The sequence below is a fragment of the Cnephaeus nilssonii genome, assembly GCF_951640355.1.
Source record: "Cnephaeus nilssonii genome assembly, chromosome: 21".
NCBI classification, from domain to species: Eukaryota; Metazoa; Chordata; class Mammalia; order Chiroptera; family Vespertilionidae; genus Cnephaeus; species Cnephaeus nilssonii.
In genome coordinates this window covers 31354510-31373591 of record NC_137092.1, presented here as the reverse complement: position 1 = coordinate 31373591, position 19082 = coordinate 31354510, and the positions used below count along the sequence as shown (strand labels likewise).

Genomic DNA, 19082 nt, shown 5'->3' with positions numbered 1-19082 from the left:
AATTTCTTTTGAGAGCCAAATTTTTTAAACTTCTTCTAACACCACTTCTTCAAAATAGACTCGCCCAGGCCATGGTATTTTGTGGAAGAGCCACACTCAAGGGGCCAAAGAGCCGCATGTGGCTCGCGAGCCGCAGTTTGCCGACCACGGCCCTAGGTGGTTTGGCTCAGTGGATAGAGCATCAGCCTGCGAACTGAAGGGTCCTGGATTCAATTCTGGTCAAGGGTACATGCCCGAGTTGCGGGCTCAATCCCCAGTAGGGGGCGTGCAGGAGGCATCGGATCAATGATTCTCTCTCATCATTGATGTTTCTCTCTCTCTCTCTCTCCTTCTCCCTTTCTGAAATCAGTAAAAAGGTATTTTTTAAAATATATATATATTAGAGTATGTGTGTATGCTAACAGAATACTATAATGAAAGGAGAGATATGGCAGGAAGTTCACTCCCTACCCAAAATCCATACCCTCCTTCCTTCCTGCTAACGATCCCCAGTATTTTTCAAGTTTTCGGGGCAGTTGTCCTTCCTCCAGCTCAGAGATTAGCTTAAACGTGTGGTTCTCAAACTTTAGAATGTACCAGAATTACTTTGAGGATTCTTTACAACAAAGATAGCCTGTCCTGCATGCATAATTCAATAGGTTTGGGCAGGAGCTCAAGAATCTGCATTTCTCCCAAGTTCTCAGATGATATTGCTGCCGCTGCTCCCAAGAACAACCTTTGAGACTACTGGTCTAAGCTCATGATGGTAATCCTTTCCTTCAAGTAGTCTTAGGGATGGGCATTCATCCCAGTTCTGGCCATGAAAGGAAGTCTCTGGAAGGATTCTAGGCAAGCTTTCTTTGGCAATGAAAGAGAAAGAACATCCTCTCTCCTTTCACTGGATGTTGTCATATTGAATGAAATGCCTGGCACTGTGGCAACTATCTTGGAACCAACATGTGAAGACTATAATAAGTCTCCATGCCGGGGATATAAGATTGTAAAGATGGAAAGAACCCGGGTTCTTGATAATGTTACACTACCGAATGAATTGATCCTGAAATCCCCGCTTAGTAAAATTATATATTTTTCTTATTATTTAATCATTTTGAATTAGATTTTCTTACTGGTAGCCTAAAGCAACCTGAGTTTTTCATGGACTCCCAAAACCTTAATTAGATGCGTCTGGATTAGATAGAGGGGCAGTTCTTTATTAAAAAGAATCAGGGATGCTTCCTCCTTGGTAATGTGACAGAAAGTAGAGCAGATAGATTTCGTGGTTGGAAAATTAAGTAGTTCCTGTCTGATTCTTTCTATTTCACCAGGTCATGAGGTGTCTGTGGAAAAATCTTTTTAGAGAGTAATAAAGATAAGTGACTTGAGTAACACAATAAATTATAACAGATTGCCCTTTTGAGATTTGTGGTCTTAAATTCACAGAAAATACAGTCAGCCTGAATGGGTAATTTACTCCAGCAATAATAAACTACTTGGGTATAGATTGACATAGAGCAGATAGCTGACTGACTCCAACCATGGTTAAGTCTTTCTGGGTAAAAATAAAAGAAACAGAGAAGGTCAAGAGAGTACAAGGTGACGATGGACCACAGAATCAAAGCCAGGTTCTTCCCATCCTGGTTAGTCTTCCTAGTCTTTGTCAAGTTTGTTGTTATTGTTTGGTTAATCCTCATCCGAGGATATTTTTCCATTGATTTTTAGTGAGAGTGGAAGAGAGAGGGAAAGTCAGAGAGAAACATCAATGTGAGAGAAACACACTGATTGGTTGCCTCCTGCACAAGCCCTAACCAGGGGCTGGGCCAGGGAGGAGCCTGCAACCAAGGTACGTGCCCGTGACTGTAATCGAACCCGGGACCCTTTGGTCCATAGGCCAACGCTCTATCCACTGAGCCAAACCAGCTGGGGCTTGGTCAAGTTTGAATGGGCTTTCTCCTGTCAACCCAGCAAGAGCTCATAGCATGCAGCCTGTATTAGTTCTCAATTGCTACATAGCAAATTACCACAAACTTAATAGAACAAAATGCATTCATTAACTCACACTTCTGTAGTCAGATGTCTGGCACAGTGACTCGGGATCTCATGAAGCTAATAAATCAAGTTGTCTGGTGAGTTGCATCCTCATCTGGATCTTGGGGTCTTCCTTCAAGCTGATGTAGTTGCAGAATAATTCAGTTCCTTACTGGTGTAGAAAGGAAATAAAATCAAGAGATACTTAAGAGGCTGAATGACAAGCCTTGGTGATTGTTTACATTAGAGGTGACAGAGGGGGAGACGAATAAAGGATGACTCCCAGGCTTAGGGCCTGAGCTACTAGGTAGACAATGAAGCCTAAAATAAAAAAGATGGTGGTGCAAGTTTAAGGGGGTAGAAATGTTGAATTTGGCTTTAGACATGGTAAGCTTGATACCTGCAAGATATCCAAGTGGAGATGCAGCACACACAGGGGAGACAGGGCGAGAGCTCAGGTTTGTATGTCATCTGCATGGAGGCAGTAATGGGAGCCTAAGGAGAAAACTAAATCACCTAAAGGAGTGTGTAGAGTAAGAAAAAAGGCCCCAGCACTGGGTCCTGAGAAATGCTGACAATTTATAAGTCGTATAAAAAGCAAAAGTGAGAAAAAGAACTGAGGAGTGTCCAGAATAGGGCAGGAGGGAAACTAGGAGACTATGATATCCTGGAAGCCAAGGAGAAGGTGTTTCTAGACAAAGGGAGTGGTCAGCAGTTGCTAGGTATGGCATATGCAGTTGATCATTTATGCAATTGTTCAATATTTGGCTCCTGCCTACCATTGCTTCATTTCCTCCATTTCCCGAAACCCATCCTTTATGCTCTAACACCAATCTTGCCTCACTTCTCCTGGACCATGCGATGCTTTCTCATGCATCCTCCCATTTTCATATGCAGTCCTTTCTCATTCCAACCTCCCAACCCTGGCCCCCACTCTATCCCAGAATTCCCTGGTGGACACTATCCATCCTTTAATACCCTAAGCTGCTCAGTCATCATCCACTCTTGGGCCTTCTTTGACTACCTCCTTCCTGAATTGAATCAATGTATTTCTCACTCTAGTCTTTGTATACCGGGTATATACTAGTATTTCCATTATTGTGCATATCCTGGTATAATGTAACAACTTATTTAATGTCTGTGTCCTCAACTAGAATATGAGCTACTTTGGGGCAAGGACAATTTTGTATTCTGCTTTTATAACTATACTTAACACAGTATTGAATACATAGCTAGCTTCAACAAAGGTTTTTGGACCTTATTGTTGCCTATATGTCCCCCAGGGAATGTGAATGTCCTGGGGTGGGATAAAGGACCATGGCAACTGCTGACATGGAGCAGGAGGTAAAGACAACTGAATAATAAAAGAATAATAACTGAATCAATAACGTATTGATTACTTCATTTGTGCCAGACCACTAAGCCCTTTATAGTGGTCTAGCTCACTCAAGCCTCACCACACCCCATCTTATAGGGGCTACCATCACTCTCACTTTACAGATAGGAAAATGGAGGCTAGAGAAGGTAAGTCACTTTTCCAAGGTCAGACCCTGGGAAGAGGAGCTAAGACTTAAATGAAACCAAATCTGCTTGGCTCCAGATCCTTGTACTCTCAAGTCCAGCTAATATTTGAGCCGGGGAAGTCCCTGTGCTGGTTGCAATCTGTAAAGTACAGCGCTGCAATTCAGACGTGGTATGTGGGCAGCAGGGTGCCCATGGCTACCCAAAGCTCCCAACACACGTGCATGCACCAGCAGCTAGTGGCTCTGTGTGACCAGAAGCCATGAGGGACAAAAGCAAAAAGTCTGTTCCTCAGAGTTGATTTAACAAGGCCCTGGCGTCCCAAGAGCAGGTTGGAGGGGTGCCCGAGAGTGAGCCAATCGCTGCCACGTCAGACACTAAGCTGGGAGTGCAAGTGAAAGGTGAGGAACCCAGAGTGGAGGGAACTAAGCCAAGTTGCCAGGGCTTGGGTAATTATAACCCTAAGGACAAGCCAATGTGCCCAAAATAACTTCCCAAGAGAGTCTTCACTGATCCTTTTGCAGTCTCTATCCCAGTACTGACTTCCAGGTCTGTGAAACAAGCATCGATTGGGCCCCTATTATATGTTAGCACCATGAAGGGAACAAAGATCTGGTCTAGCACAGATTCAGGGCAAGCCCACGGGAAACAACGGAGAGCTGCATGGCACAGTCCACAACGCAGTGCCAACCGGTGCAGCACAAGACACAAAGGCAGCTGCAGTTCACAGAAAGGAGCGGGCAGGGTGTGCTGGCACAGGCGGTGGTGGCTTCTTGGAGCACATGAATTGAAGGAGGGAAGACAGAATAGAAAGGGAACAGCATTCCAGGGAGGAAGAAGAGTATAAGCCAAGGTGAGGCAGCAACAATGCAAACGAGTGACTTCTTGGGCTGTGAGAAACCCACCTGTGGAGCTAAGGGTTCTTGTTGGAGATGAGTAGGGGAGAAAGTTAGATGAGTAGAGAAGATCAGATCACAGAAGCCCTGGATTCCAAGAATATTGGTCAAGCAAATTCAACATGCAGAATCCAGAAATTCATCATGTGGGTGAGAAATCACCCCAGGCTTTACACAGGTGATGAAGAATAAAATGTAGTTTAGGAAGATTTATTCAGTGGTAGTGTTTGAGATGGATTTGTGAGGAGAGGACTAACAGCAAACTCCCCCCACATACACACACCACCACCACCACCAAAAAAAAAAAAAAAAAAATGTTGAATGCTTCTTTGAACATCCGCTAAAAACCTTATTGCATGCAAACTTAAAAATCATGGTTCCCCCCACACCAAGCTTCACAGGCCAGTGGGAATGACATTCATTAATCCCATAGTTACCTATTTAGCATCTACTATGTACCAAGAAATATACTGGGCCCTGGAGACCCAGGGAAGAAATAAACAAAGTCCTGGTCCTCATGAAGCTCATTTTCCAAAGAATGTGGAAGACAACTCAAAAAGCAAACCAATAATCATCTATACTAATAAAAGGTTAATAAGCTAATTAGACCAGATAGACCAGACGTCTTCCAGATGTCCTTCTGGACAAAGCTGCAGCGGCTGCAAGGGCCGAGGAGGGCAGGCAGCTGTGGCAGCAGCAGTAGGATGATGGGGGCGGCGCCTTCCCCTGATGGGCGGTCGCCTCCCACAGAGGGAAGCCAGACTGGAACTTAGGCCGGCTCCCCATAAGCTGTCAATAGAACATCCCCTGAGGGTTCACGGACAGTGAGAGGGGGCAGGCCGGGCTGAGGGACTCCCCACCCCCCACCCCCCTACAGAACATGAATTTTTGTGTACCAGGCCTCTAGTATCTATATAAAGTCAGTACTAACAGCTAGTGAGAAGAATAAAGCAAGGCATTGGGTGATGGGATGATGGGGTGAACTGGTCAGGAAGGCCTCCAAGAAAATGCCACCATATTTCAAGCCCAGAGAACAGGTGAAATGGAGATGCCGTTGCTAGAAATAAGGAGGCTGAGAAGATGACTTAGTTTGTAAGAGTACAGACAATGCGGGGAGTGTGTCAAGCTGTGACAAAAAAAGGATAACCACACAGGAAGGTCTAGACTCTAGAACGCTAATCTTCAAGACCAGAGGAAGATAAAGATTAGAAATGTAGGTTCCATAGTCATCTATTGATATTTGAGTGATAAGTAACCTTCTCTCCAAAATATATTTACATGAAATAAAAGTAACTCAAGGACTGAAAAAAATTGGAGTGTAAGATCCACAACTAGTTTTATCATGTCTCCTATGATGATACCCTCCCTCCAGCCGCAGGGAACCCCGGGTTAGGTAGTGACTTCAGTAGGCAGCAAGCCTCTGGTTAACAAAACAATGCTACTAATAATTGAGGTTCATACATAACCAACCACCCAAAAGACCTCTGTCCCCTGCTCCTTCAGTCTCCAAGGCACAGTGGTAGGGACAACTCTTTCCTCTTCCCTACTTCCCCCTTGGACAACACGTCACCCCTTTTTATTATTTTCTCTGTAGGTCGCTCTGGGTACCTTAATGTTTGGAAGAAAGGGATTTGGAAAGCAAACTAAATTTTAAACTAGCCTTCTTTGTCTTCCTAGAAATGTCAAGAATTAAATATTGGGGTAGACTCAAGGGTAGGGTGACGAGTTGTTCCTGACCGCCTGGAACAGCCCCAGTTTCAGCATTGTAAGTCATACATCTTGGGGAAATCCCTCAGTCCTGGGCAAAGAGGGACAGTTGGTCACCAAGGCTGCTCAGAACTTCACAGCAATAACCTGTGACTGACCTGTGTGTTGCAACACAAGACTTTACATCTCTAAAGTGACATCAGTGCTTTAACGCATAGGCTTGGTTTCCCAAGCCCTATCTAATCCCTCACCCTAGAGGCTGGATTCTCTTTCCCCACCCAGACACAGGAGCTGGGTCAGCAATTCCTAGGTAGGGGGTGATCATGGACACCCGCTAACACCTAAACCAGGAACACCAACTCCACAGCAACCCCAAAGCGTGCCACGTGCTGCCCTCTGTGCCCAGCCCTGGCCAGCAAGCTGGTGAGGTCTGGGGGTTGAAGTCAGATGGTCAAAGAGGGAAAGAACTCATCTGAGCTGGTGATGTGCCCTCCCACCAAAAATCGCAAGAAAGGGGAACCCCAGATACATTACAATCTGCTGACCTTGAAGGACATGTGGTTTGCGTCCTTCGAGTTACAGAAACACCGGAAATACTGACATGTTAATTTCGGAGTTTTTGGGTTCATTGCTGGGCTGACTCACCTTCAGAGCAGAAACCAGGTAAAGGCCCTGACATGAAGATGCACGTGACATGTTCTCCCAAAAGCCACCATGTTTGCGACACTCACAGATCTTGGGAAAGCCTACAGATCATTTCTGCCAGTTATTAGAGATTCAAAGAAAATGCCAAGAATGATATTAATCTCTCCTTGTTATAGAATTTTCCTGCCTGGCAAGGTTAAAAGGATGATAAGCAGGGGATACAATCTTCCAAAAATAATCCCAATTAGGACCATTGTCACCTTGACTACTGTGTACAGACAAAAATGTATAATGTTAAATTAGCTAGTTAGGTAACCTTGACCAATCTGCACAAACCAATCCTATTTCCTGAACTATGAGTAGCCCAGGCAAAAAGTAATTATTGATGCCATTTTTAACTAAATTGTCAGAGAAATTGCCTTCGACCACCTCTCCCCCCAAAAAAAGATTACTGTTAAAACTTTCAGAGACTCAACTTTTTGATCCCTGAAACAGCTCTTCCTCCTATCCCTCCCTGCGGGGCTTAGCTTGAATGATTGTGACAGGCTGTTGCAAGATTGCATCACTGACCTTTGCAATTTTCTGGCCACTCCAATTTCCCCCTTCCTCCCCCTTCCTCCCCCTGCCCTCTCCCTTTCCTAGTTTAGAGCCCTTTGGCCTACCAGTTTCTCCTTTTCCTGACTTGCTGACTCTGGCATATGGAGAATAAAGCTAAATCAGAACCGCCATATGTACCCCTATTCCCCCCCACCCCCCACCACTCACACACAGGATGATGTTTAATCCTAGTCACAATCAATCCAACTATCCTCTCACTTCTAAGAGTACTCTCCATTCTTCACCTTCTTACCAAACAATACTCTCACTCTTCTTCCGCTAAACCCGTGGTCGGCAAACTGCGACTTGCGAGCCACATGCGGCTCTTTGGCCCCTTGAGTGTGGCTCTTCCACAAAATACCATGGCCTGGGCGAGTCTATTTTGAAGAAGTGGCATTAGAAGAAGTTTAATTTTAAAAAATTTGGCTCTCAAAAGAAATTTCAATTGTTGTACTGTTGATATTTGGCTCTGTTGACTAATGAGTTTGCTGACCACTGCCCTAAACTATGGTGAGCTGAGCTGGCACAGTAGTTGCACCCCCAGATCCAGGGAAGTGGCAAATAACCTTTGAGGACAGCATGAAATGCTTACATTCCAGACCTGCAGACTAACTTTTACAGACAACCCCTCCTCCATCTTTGTCTCCCCCCAGCCCCCAATTTCGCTTCTCACTCGGGAAAGGGAGCGATTTGGATTTAATGGTAGTTCCCTGATACACAGAAATACATACACAAACACCTGCAGGCACAGGGACTCACTCACACACCCCACACCTGTGTATAACAGGGCACCCTCAATGAATAAGTTATCTATCAGGTGACCCTCACAATGCAAGCACCTGTGAATTAAACCAGTCAGGCCAGAAAGAAACGGTATCGGCACCCAAGGCCTTAGGCAGAGCCTGGACACCTGCTCAGTTCTGTATCCTCCCCCTTGCCTTCTCCCCTATGGTCCCCCCAACTGTGGGAAGATGACAACCCTTCTGAATAAAAACGAGTGTTTTTTTTCCTCTCAGGTAGAACCCCAGATGTCCTCATTAGGGGTCCTTCTCAGGCTGCCCCGGACCAGGGACGCTGTGCACCCACCCACGCCGCCAAGAGAGAGTCGTGTGGCAAAGGCACGCAGTTACCTCCGGGGCTCTGGTTCTCAGCCCTGCACGCACCTGGAGCCCGACCTCCCACGTGCAGGTCTGCCCTCCCCTGCACCCTGGCCCGGTCTCCCCCTCCCAGCCCCCAGTTCACACGGCCCGGGCGTGCACAGCTCGTGGCCGCCCCACCCCGTCCCTGCCCCGCTCCTCCCCCAGGCCCCCCTTCCGGCTCCCCCCACCCCTCCTCCGCCTCTCTGGCAAGCGCGCGCGCCCGGCGCTGGCCCCAACCCAGGGAGCGCCGGAGGCGGGTCCAGGAGGAAGATTTAAGCGACCGCGGGAGGCCGACGGGGTGTCAGCTGTGGAGTCTCCCGCTGGAAGAGCCGCGGCAGCTGCAAAGGAGGAGAACGCAGAGCCGGCCGGACCGACGGACGCGCTCACTGCCCAGCTCGCGCTGCCTCCTAGGAGCTCGCTGTGCGGTTCAGGTGAGCCGGCTGGGCTGGGCGCGGTGGGGCGCGGGGTCCTTCCTGCGGGGCTGGGGGCGGATGCTGCGGCCACCGGGGCGAGCCACCCCTCGGTGACTAACGGCCCCCTTTCTGCTCCGCTCCTCCCCCAGGTTCCTCCTGTCCCCGAGAGCCCCGAGCCGGGATGGAAACGGTGCAGGAGCTGATTCCTCTGGTCAAGGAGCTGATCGGCCAGAAGCCCAGCCGGAGGCTGGTGAAGGTGTACGTGCTGGGCGGCGTGCTGGCCCTGTTCGGCGTGGTGCTGGTCCTGGTGGAGACTGTGTGCAGCCCCTTCACGGCCGCCAGCCGCCTGCGGGACGAGGAGGCCGCCGTGGCCGAGCTGCGGGCCGCCCGGGAGCGCCAGGCCCTGCAGACACAGGCCCCGCAGGAGAAGGGCAAGCAGCACGAAGCCACCCTCTGCAGCCGGGCCCTCGCCCACCGGCAGCACGCCTCCTAGAAACTGTGCGAGCGAGGATGGGCGAGAGGAGAAAGAAGGAGAGCAAGCAAGAAAGAGAGAGACAGAGACTGAGACGGAGACAGGAGCTGATTCAAGCCGGGGAGCGCAGGGTCCTGAGCTGTGTGGACTTCGGAGGAGCCGCTGCCTGCTGGAACTGAACGAGCTCACAGATTCACCAAAAGGAGTTTGGGATGGGTTTTGCTGCTGTGCAGCACTGCGGAGGGGTGGCATGTCCAGAGCCACGTGTCTTTGAGCTGAGTGCACCTGTCATTTTGCACTGGGGCAGAAGGAGGAGAAATGCTTTTTATATTATTATTGTTGTTGTTATTATTTTTACAATGACCATTATTTTGCATTTTGAAAATGAAAACATTTTGTACTATATCTGTGTCTGATTCCTGGGGGGCATGGTTCCCTGGGTGGGCGGGCAGCAGAGGGGGGTGGGCATGCAGGTCCACCCTTCCTGGTATTCACATCCCAGGCTTCTAAGTCGGTTGAGGATTTGGTTTTGTTTCACGTTGGCAGAGGGAAGAGAGAAACTTCCATAAGCCCCACCAGACTTAGCATTTTAAGATCAGAAGATCAACTTCTGAGCTAGGAGACATGAATGGGATTTATGGATCAGTTCTGGGACAGAAAGTGCATTTGTCATTTCCCACCTGTGCACCAGAGGCTCCTATGGCTGATACCTCTTTCTTCCTAACCATATGTTAACAAGAGAAAGAGGGAGAGGAGGAAGGGGAGGGAGGGGGGGGAAACCAGCCAGCTGATAGGAAATGAGGGAAGGCAAGCTCCCAAGAACCCCTAATTGGATGCCTAGTTCTACCCAGCCTTCCTCCCTAGAAACTCAAATTGCAGTAAGAGACCCTGAGGTTAGAAGGACAAAAGACTGGTTATCACAGATCTGAGTCCTCTTCCTCCAGGGACCAAGCTGGCTTTGCGGTAATAACTAATTCAGTGTGCCTGTCTATAGGGCTCAGCAAAGGAAATTTTGAACAATGACTCCTAAAGAGGTAATGAGGGACTTGGGCTTGATGCCTCTCTCCTTGCAATTTTAATGTGTCTCCTGCCCTAGCCAGGTATAGACAAGTCACTCGTCACCAATAGCGATGCGTTTTTGCCAAACATACCAATGGCTCCTGTCTTTGCCTCTGATCAGACCCTCTCCACCACCACCCCCTCCCACACACCCCTCCATTGTATTTCTGCCAGCTCAAATTCTACCCAGGGTTCCTGGCCCTGATCAAATGTCATCTCTCCCTGAAATGTTTCCTTATCGCTCCAAACAAAAGAACAACCAGAAGGGGGTGAGAGTAATCAAGGGGAAAGAGACATGTTTAAAGGAAGAGAAGAATATTGGTGGCACCCCTGTTCTCTCTGTTTCCAAATTGGGAACCCCATCCCTATATTAAGACATAGCCTCACCTTAAACATCCAATCTTGTTCTTCCAGCTGGTCTACCCAAGTGCCTCTCCTTTTATGTTAATTACTAGAGGCCTGGTGCACGAAAATTCGTGCACTGCGGGGGGGGGGGGAGGTTTTCCCCTCAGCACAACCTATCCCCTTTCACAGTCTGGGACCCCTCAGGGGAGGTCCTACTAAGCCAAAGTCTGGCCTCCCTCTGTGGGAGGCGACCAGGATGATCAGGGGAAGGTGCCGCCCCCATCACCCTGCTGCTGCTGCCACTGCTGGCCCTCACAGCTGCTGTGGCTGCCTGCCCTCCTCAGCCCTTGCAGCTGCTGCGGCTTTGTCTGGAAGGACGTCCAGAGGACGTCCGGAAGACGTCCTGTCTATCCAATCTAATTAGCATATTACCCTTTTATTAGTATAGATTCCTCCTCCCATTTAGTCACCACTGTGTCCAGCTCTCAACAGCTGAAACCACCCCCTAGGACATTCCCCCCCCCCAAACTCATACACTGCCAGACTGTTCTTCCTTCATGCAGTGAACCTAACTGATTGAAACTAAATAGGGAAGGAGATACAGTGCAGAATTTCGGTCCAAAAAAATCAGATGCATGCTCACAGAATTGTGAAGGCTTATTCTAGCATCAGATCATGTGGAAAAAAAACATAGGTATCTTCACCAATTACAAGTCCAATATGAGCCAACAAGAGCTTGTGACAGGGCTGCCAAAACAAAGCAGCACCTTATTAGTAAAAGCAGATTGTCCAGGAAGAGGGAAGAGGAGGTGGTTTTGTTTTACTTGGCAATCTGCAGGCGGGAAACAAGAGAAGTGAAGTCCCACTGCCTGAGTGCTTGGATTTGCAATCTGACTCCCTTTTTGTGAGCTCTAAGGCCCTGAACAAGTAAGTTACTTATAAACTGCCTACCTCAAGTGACTTAAACTACTTTCTCACCTGTAAAATAGTATCTTCCTCGTGGCTTAATTTTGCAAATTAAATGAGTTAAGTGCTTAGAGAGTGCCTGGCATATACTAGTACAGTGGACACTTGAACCATGTTAGGGGCACTGACGTCTGTTGCAGTTGAACATCCACATGTAGTTTTTGACTTGCCCAAAACTTAACTACTTTCATTATCCATGGGGGATTGGTTCCAGCTACCCCCCTCATCTCGTGAATGCCAAAATCTGTGAATGTTCAACCCCCCTATATAAAATAGTGTAGATCAATGCATATAGTAGGCCCTCCAAATCCGTGGACTCCCAACCACGGATTGAAAAATGTATAAGTATTTATTGAAGAAGTTCTCGGCCCTGAACGGGTGACTAAATTAGTTGGAGCATCATTCTGTACCCCAAAAAAGGTTGCGGGTTCGATTCCCAGTCAGAGCACATACCTAGATTGCAGGTTCCAACCCTGGTTGGAGCACAAACAGGAGACAACCGAATGCTGTTTCTCTCACATTGATGTCTCTCTCTCTCTCTCTCTCTCTCTCTCTCTCTCTCTCTCTCTCTTTCTGTGTGTGTGTGTGTGTGTGTGTCTGTATTTTTTTTCTCTCTCTTTCTCTAAAAATAAGTGAAATCATATCCTTGGGTAAGGATATAAAAAAGAAGAAGAAAGAAAAGAAAAAGTTATCGTATAAGTAGATCCATGCAGTTCAAACCCATATTGTTCAAGGGTCAACTGTAGTAATCTTTCAGCCAATGACAGTTATTGTAATTGTTGTTGTTGCTATAATTTAAGACAAAACTGCTTTGATTAGAGTGACTTGGGCAGATAACAGTCCAGAACCCCTGTCACATACAGGAGAATCAAATGGATCACTAGAGAAGAGAATATACAGTAGTGTCACATAGCAATTGCCTTCACATAGTTGAAGGGCTGCCCTATTGGTCCAATGAAATACAATCAAATGGACTTATTGTATGTGGCTTGAACTAGGACTAGCAAGGAAACAGAACTTAGGTCATTAAGAAATCGGAGCATTTCCAAACATAGCACCTTTCTTGTGATGCATAGTAAGAGCCTCGTTACTAAAAACACCCAAGCAGAATTTAGACATCATCTGCCAGGGATGGTATGACATGGAGAGGAAATTTCTGAACTTGGAGGGATGTTAGTCTTATGACCTCTGAGGTCCCATCCAATTATAAGATGATAGGATTCTGTTTAGTACAACCACCAAGTAAGGGTTGCTTCTCTAGAACCCACCATCCCTTCTTCTCTATTTCCAATGCCTCTTTGCTCTCTTTCTCAGCATGCTGACAAAGATTTTCCTTCTTGCTAGATAATTAAAAGTAATGAATTTAATCCCCCAAATGAACTACTTCCTGATTAAATGTATCTAACTAATACTCTTGCCTCTTAGAAAATGCCTAAACCTAGTGGCTGGACCTAATGGTTCTCAAATTTTGTCATAATGAAACACTTATTAGTCACCTTGCTCAGTACAAAACTCCATGGAACTCTGATCTATGAACAGAAATAAATATATTATTTTATGTTTTATCATATGCCAATTTGCACTATGTTCTATTGAAAACAAATAGTAAGAATCAACTGTGAGAATATTAAAAAGTTACCACATTCTTGGGGAAAGTTTGATTGCTCTATAATCATTGCACCCAGAATTCCTTTTAAGCCCATTGGCTCAATCAATGACAGTTCACCTCAGTTAAGACACTTTTATAAGCCAATCAATCAGTGATAGCCCCGAGGGTCAGCCAACCAGGAACTAACTGACCCATAAATAAATGTCAGAGTGCCAGCCATCAACAAATGCTTCCATAAATGATGTCAGCCCACTTAGGTCTCAGGAAGGACACCACTCCCTGAACTCCATACTGCCCAGAAATCAACAATGTACTTACTGAGTTCCTTGGGTAAACTCTATTTACCCTTCAGTCTACTGCCAGATAAATCAGACCCAATACTAATCTGTGCTCAGCTAATTTCATTGAATTCTCACCATTTCTATGATTTTTAACCAAGCAGGTCATTGTATAAAATTATTAGCCCTTAATCTTTGTATAAAGTAATGGGAAATTTTAGTTTGCAGGTGTGCATTCTGGTTAATTATACCTTGGTGTTTGTATAAGGTCCTTAGATATTTGGTTTGAAAAGTAGATCATTGAATAAATAGACATAGATCTGTATATTAGACCTTTTGTTTTGGAGGGGTACCATTTGACAACTATTTTTTCATTAAATTGCTTATTCTCCTGGTGCTCATTTTTCTTTTGCTTTTATTTGTCTATATTAAAAAGTCTCATTATACGTGTTTTTGTTTTGTTCTGGAATACATTGTTTCTCATAGATGAATAAGGGAATACTTCATATGGAATGGCCCAATAAGTCACCAATCTAGTCCAAGCTGGTCCTAAGGTATAATGGCAGGAAGTCCATTAGACTGGTGACCAGTTCGGGAAAGGGCAATTGGTCAAACTTAGCTTTAGGTTCTACAAAACATTCATGTGGGCACTGTCTTGTCAATGTGTGACAGATTACTTTTAGTCTGCATGCCAGGGTCAGATTGTCAGGTCATTACCTGCATGGCCCACTCCTAACTTTTGCTTATAAAGGGAACCCAAGATACCATTTACAGGCACACACTCTTACTAAGTTGCTTCTCTTGGGTTCTCCTGTGTCACAACCCCAACTTCCTCTTGGGAAAACTCCGGATTTCCATATAAAGTTGCACTGTAATCCTAATTCTTGCACTTAGTTTGATAAAAAGCATTTTCTTTAGAATAACAATAACCATTATGGAGAACTTTTGGCATGTCAAAATCAACAAATTAATTCATTTATAAGGAACCCCAGAATAAATTAATACATTTAAGAGGAACCCCAGAAATCTAAAAGGTCAAGTTTGCTTCTTTAACTACTATGCTGAGGTTTAAAAAACAAAATTTGAACTCCAGCATGGTCTTTTCAAAGACTCTGAAACCAACCTTAATTAAATTTCTCTCTTTCCACTCATCTTTACTTGAACTTTGATGTGAGCCACCCATTTTTCAGAGTTTTACTGGGAAAAAAAGCAATCACATTATAAAATTGCAAAATCAGAAGACAGCTCTAAAGAAGTTGAATGAACCATTCTTTGTTGTTGGTTGTTGTTTTTGTTTTTGTGTGTGTGTGTGTGTGTTGTTTTTTGTTGTTGCTGCTACTTTTAGTTCAAATAAATAGAATTGTTTTTTTAAAAGAAGTTAAATTTAAACCTTGGTCTAGAGCCATATTAAGAGTTATAATTAAGGATTTTCCTAAACTGCAGGAAGCCAGGTAGAAATCTGTTACATAATTCAAGATTTTATTAACTAATTATTGTTCTGAACTACAGATCAGTACAAGTTCAGTTGTTAGTCCTTCAACTGGAGAAAAAAAAAATGTTTAAAACCAGAAGGGTAAGAAAGAACACATTGTAATAACTCATCTGTATCAAACGAAGAAAACAGTGTCTTCAGAGAGCAAGAAAAAAATTAAAATACAGTACAAAAGACAATTCCAGAGCCTTTTTTTAAAAAGTTACATTGAATAAAGATTCAAAATTATAAACTAAGTAAAAATAAAAACAGATTTCAAGAATATTCTGGAGTAGAACAATAGTTGAAGTTAAGAAGACTTTTCTTTTTCATTATTGCTTTGTTTTGTTTTTTCCCTTTTCTTCTTATGGGCTCAAATATGCATAAGGGGACTTAATGAGAAAAAAATATTAATTGAAATCCAAAATGAACTGTTTAGAAAATATTCAATATGTGGCTAGACATTTTCAGAGAGCCTCAGAAAGGAAATGAGCTAGAAATCTCCAGATAAGACAACTGGCTTCTGAAAGGAAAACAAGACTAGACGGTCTTCTATCCTCTGAGGTCTTCTATCCTCTGAGAATTGGGAGTCTATAGGTAAATACACCTGTAGATAGTATAAGCAGAAGGGTCATTGGAAGAACCAATGTCCCTTTTTGGCTAAGAAACAGAAAGATGACCATCTAAAATCTGTCCAGTGATGCTGCTCCAAAGGAGACATTATTAGCACCCAACAACTCCAACCCTTCCTCTAAATTGATGTCCCCAAATCTCAGAGAGGCCGGTGTGCAACCACATCAGTTATACTCGCCATCAAGGTAGAGCTATGTCCAGTTTGGCTCATCACTCTATTCCCAGCTCCTATGCCAGTGCCTGGCATGGACTAGGTGCTCATTAACTCTGTTGAATAGTGAATACATAAATGGATGAAGAGAGTGACCTCTTTGTTGACACACTGTTGTCTATGCCTTAATCCAAAAGAATGAAAACCTCTGAATTGGGTATGATGCTCCATCCCTAACTGGTGTAAATCAGGCTGGAATTATTATCCCTTCTTATGGAGTCCTTATCCTACCTGGATCCTCTTGTAGGCGCCTGTCTCCTCTCTACCATCCATGCTCCTGTTGATGGGATCACCATAATGGTTTATAAGTCACATAGGTTATTGCTTAAGGGGGTTATAATTGAGAAATGTGTAGAAATGCTCTTCAATGGTGTTGGGGAATGAGACAAATACTCGAAAATGGGTCAGCATGGCAAATTTACTTTTGCACAAAAGGGTGTGCTGCCATTAGCAACAATAGGGCAGGCAGGCACACACAATGAGGATTCCGCTCTCATTTTTATCTGTTCCCTGATGAATTACTGCACCGCATCCTGACTGGCTGAAGGACGTGGCTTTACCACCTGGCGCCAATGTCTAATCTGAGAAAGGCGGCGCTGTAAGGAAGGAGACTGGATGTCTGTAGGGGAGTGGGACAAACGACCTCTTCTTCAGGAATGTTTACACTTCTGGTTACTTATTAGATTGTTAATTGCCTGCCAATCTAATGAGGGGAGTTAATATCTAAGCTATAACTTTGATGCAAAAGACCTCTTAACTCTTACACAGAGAACATTGGGTCACTAGAGTCTCTCTTCGTGGGAGGGAAAATCTGTTCAATTCTTGTTTCAATGCTTTTCTTTGAGGCAAAGCCAGGAATCCGAGAGCAAACTCCTACTAAAGGTGGGACAGGGGTTCTGCCTGGTGTGCCTCTGGCATGTTTAAAGCTCACAATAGTAATGGATAAGTCTCCAGGGCAAACAGGACCACTTCCAATCATTCATGCCCTGGGGCTGCCTCAGGAGGTCCTCTGTCCTCTGGGGAACCCTGATGCTTGCCGCCCAACATTGGCCCACTCTGGCTTCCCTTTAGGGCTCCTCTCCCGGGCGGGTGTCTCCTGGCTGCAACCACGGTCCCAGCACAAGGTCTTCTTCCTTGACCTGGGTTTCACCTTCTTGTATCAAGTGGCAGACCAGCTGGTTCCAGTCCTGAACCAGATCTTCTGACTCCTCCCAGAAACCAACCAACTTGTGAGCAGGAAATCTTGCCCCTCCCCAAAGAGTGGGAAACCGCAGAGGAAGAGAGAGATGAAACAGAAGGGAAGGCAGAGGAGGAGAGAGGGGAAGAAAAGAAGCAAAAGGAAAAAGGAGATCCATAAAAAGAAGTAAAATTTGGTTGACACCTCAAGGTAAGACTTTTTAAAATCCCATTATGTTTTATAGCATCACCGTTGTGTCAGGGCCTAGTTCATAGTATATACTCAGAAAACCACTATTGAAATAATGAAATAAATTAGAGGGCTGGGCTGACGAGAGATTTCAGTGTCAAATGCTGATCAAAGGAAAAAAAGAAGAAGAAGAAGAAGAAATGCCCAATGAGTTATGAAATAAATGTGTAGGAGGGAAGATGTAAGACAGATGGAACCAGACGCCTGTCACTGGCACTGAGAGCGTTCTGATCATCCTGGGACAGAAAGTTAAGATGGAATGAAAATGTTGCAAAAATAGTTTTTAAAAATGTCTGCACGTTCTTTGAAATCCTACAAAGATTGCAGGTCGTAAGCATTTTTTAAAAATTGGCTTTAACACGATGACAGAGCACAAACATCAGGCGATCTCCTGGGAATTGCTAAAAGTGCTGGAAACTGCATCTTGCAGCCAATCATCAGCCAGTTGAACATTATTAATATGGAGATCGGGAGCTTTGAGAAAGGCTCATTTTATTTATTTATTTTTTTAAATATATTTTATTGATTTTTTTACAGAGAGGAAGGGAGAGGGATAGAGAGCTAGAAACATCGATGAGAGAGAAACATCAATCAGCTGCCTCCTGCACACCTCCCACTGGGGATGTGCCCGCAACCAAGGTACATGCCCTTGACTGGAATCGAACCTGGGACCCTTCAGTCCGCAGGCCGATGCTCTATCCACTGAGCCAAACAGGTTAGGGATGAGAAAGGCTCATTTTATTTCGACAAGTCTTGTTCAATGGATCAAGGGAGGCCTAAAGTTGTCAGTCAAAGTTCTGCACGTACTCTTCACCTGTTCCTTAGTCCCAGTCCTGCCTGGCTGCTCAGGACACTAGGATAGAGGCCTGCTGAGCTTTAAAAGGGCCTGTGCAGAGCGGATTCAAAAGCACTTCTTTCAGGCCAGTTAGAGAAATGCTGACAGGAACAGGAAATGCCAGTCCCCACTCCCACCATTTCCCCGAACCCTCACTTGCCATCAATAACAGTATCACCCAGAAGCTTGCGGTTTACTGATCCAGTCTTGGAGGGATTTACACAGCTAGACTCAGGCTTTGGAAAGCGTCTACAGGCAGACGATGGTGATGTGTTTTCCCGACAGCTGGCTTTTAAGAGTCCCGCTCCCCCAACTTTTCCAACAGAGCTTAAGAATTCAGAGGGACACGCTTGAAGTGGGCTTTCGAGTGCCTGTCTTTCTCGTTGGGGTTTGTGTGAGTAAATCAAAGTCAGAAGCTGGAAGGCGGGTGGAGAGACAGAAGGATGTCACTTCTGCTTGCTTGCCAAGATGTAAAAGGAATTGCCTTTCCCTCTGTAGCATGATATGAAAATAAAGCCCGAAAAATCCAAGGTTGCTCTTTATATTATCTCAGTACAGCTAAAAGCTTCCTGCATCCAATTTCTGAGCTGGAACAAATCTTAACGCTAATCTAATTTAATTCTTCTCATTTGCCAGGTGAGGGAATTAAAGACAAGGCAAGGGAAGGGCCTTGTCCAAGGTCACACATATGTCAGTGGTGGAGGGGAGTCTGGGACTCAATTCTCCTGGTCCCACCCTGGGTCTTTCAGGAAACCATCCCAATTTTACAGGAAGATGCCCCAGACGCTCGAGAACTCATAAATACTGCATCTGCTGATTAAATAAAATATTCTGTTAAAAGTTGCTCCATTAATC

General features: G+C 45.1%; 3 protein-coding genes across 4 annotated transcripts in view; 2 read left to right on the top strand and 1 right to left on the bottom strand.

Annotated features, from left to right (window-relative positions):
- LAMB3 (laminin subunit beta 3) overlaps positions 1-19082 on the bottom strand; it is a 95920-nt gene that overhangs the window by 45675 nt on the left and 31163 nt on the right. Inside the window, exon 3 of the mRNA XM_079761945.1 lies at positions 2036-2176. The gene's annotated coding sequence lies outside the window, so the exon portion shown is untranslated. The remainder of the gene's footprint in view (positions 1-2035; positions 2177-19082) is intronic.
- Positions 8787-9797, top strand: G0S2 (G0/G1 switch 2). The gene is made up of 2 exons (XM_079760344.1): positions 8787-8940; positions 9072-9797. Exon 2 carries the CDS (start codon positions 9104-9106, stop codon positions 9413-9415), a length of 312 nt encoding a protein of 103 aa, XP_079616470.1. The 5' UTR covers positions 8787-8940; positions 9072-9103; the 3' UTR covers positions 9416-9797.
- The window catches only part of HSD11B1 (hydroxysteroid 11-beta dehydrogenase 1), a 30144-nt gene continuing 28270 nt past the window's right edge, over positions 17209-19082 (top strand). Inside the window, exon 1 of one of the 2 annotated variants that reach the window (XM_079761948.1) lies at positions 17209-17353. The gene's annotated coding sequence lies outside the window, so the exon portion shown is untranslated. The remainder of the gene's footprint in view (positions 17354-19082) is intronic. The other variant, XM_079761949.1, reaches the window with a different exon arrangement.

What these genes read in the sequence shown, in the direction of transcription:
- G0S2 (XM_079760344.1), top strand. Translation starts at nt 9,104, where the DNA reads ATGGAAACGGTGCAGGAGCTGATTCCTCTGGTCAAGGAGCTGATCGGC.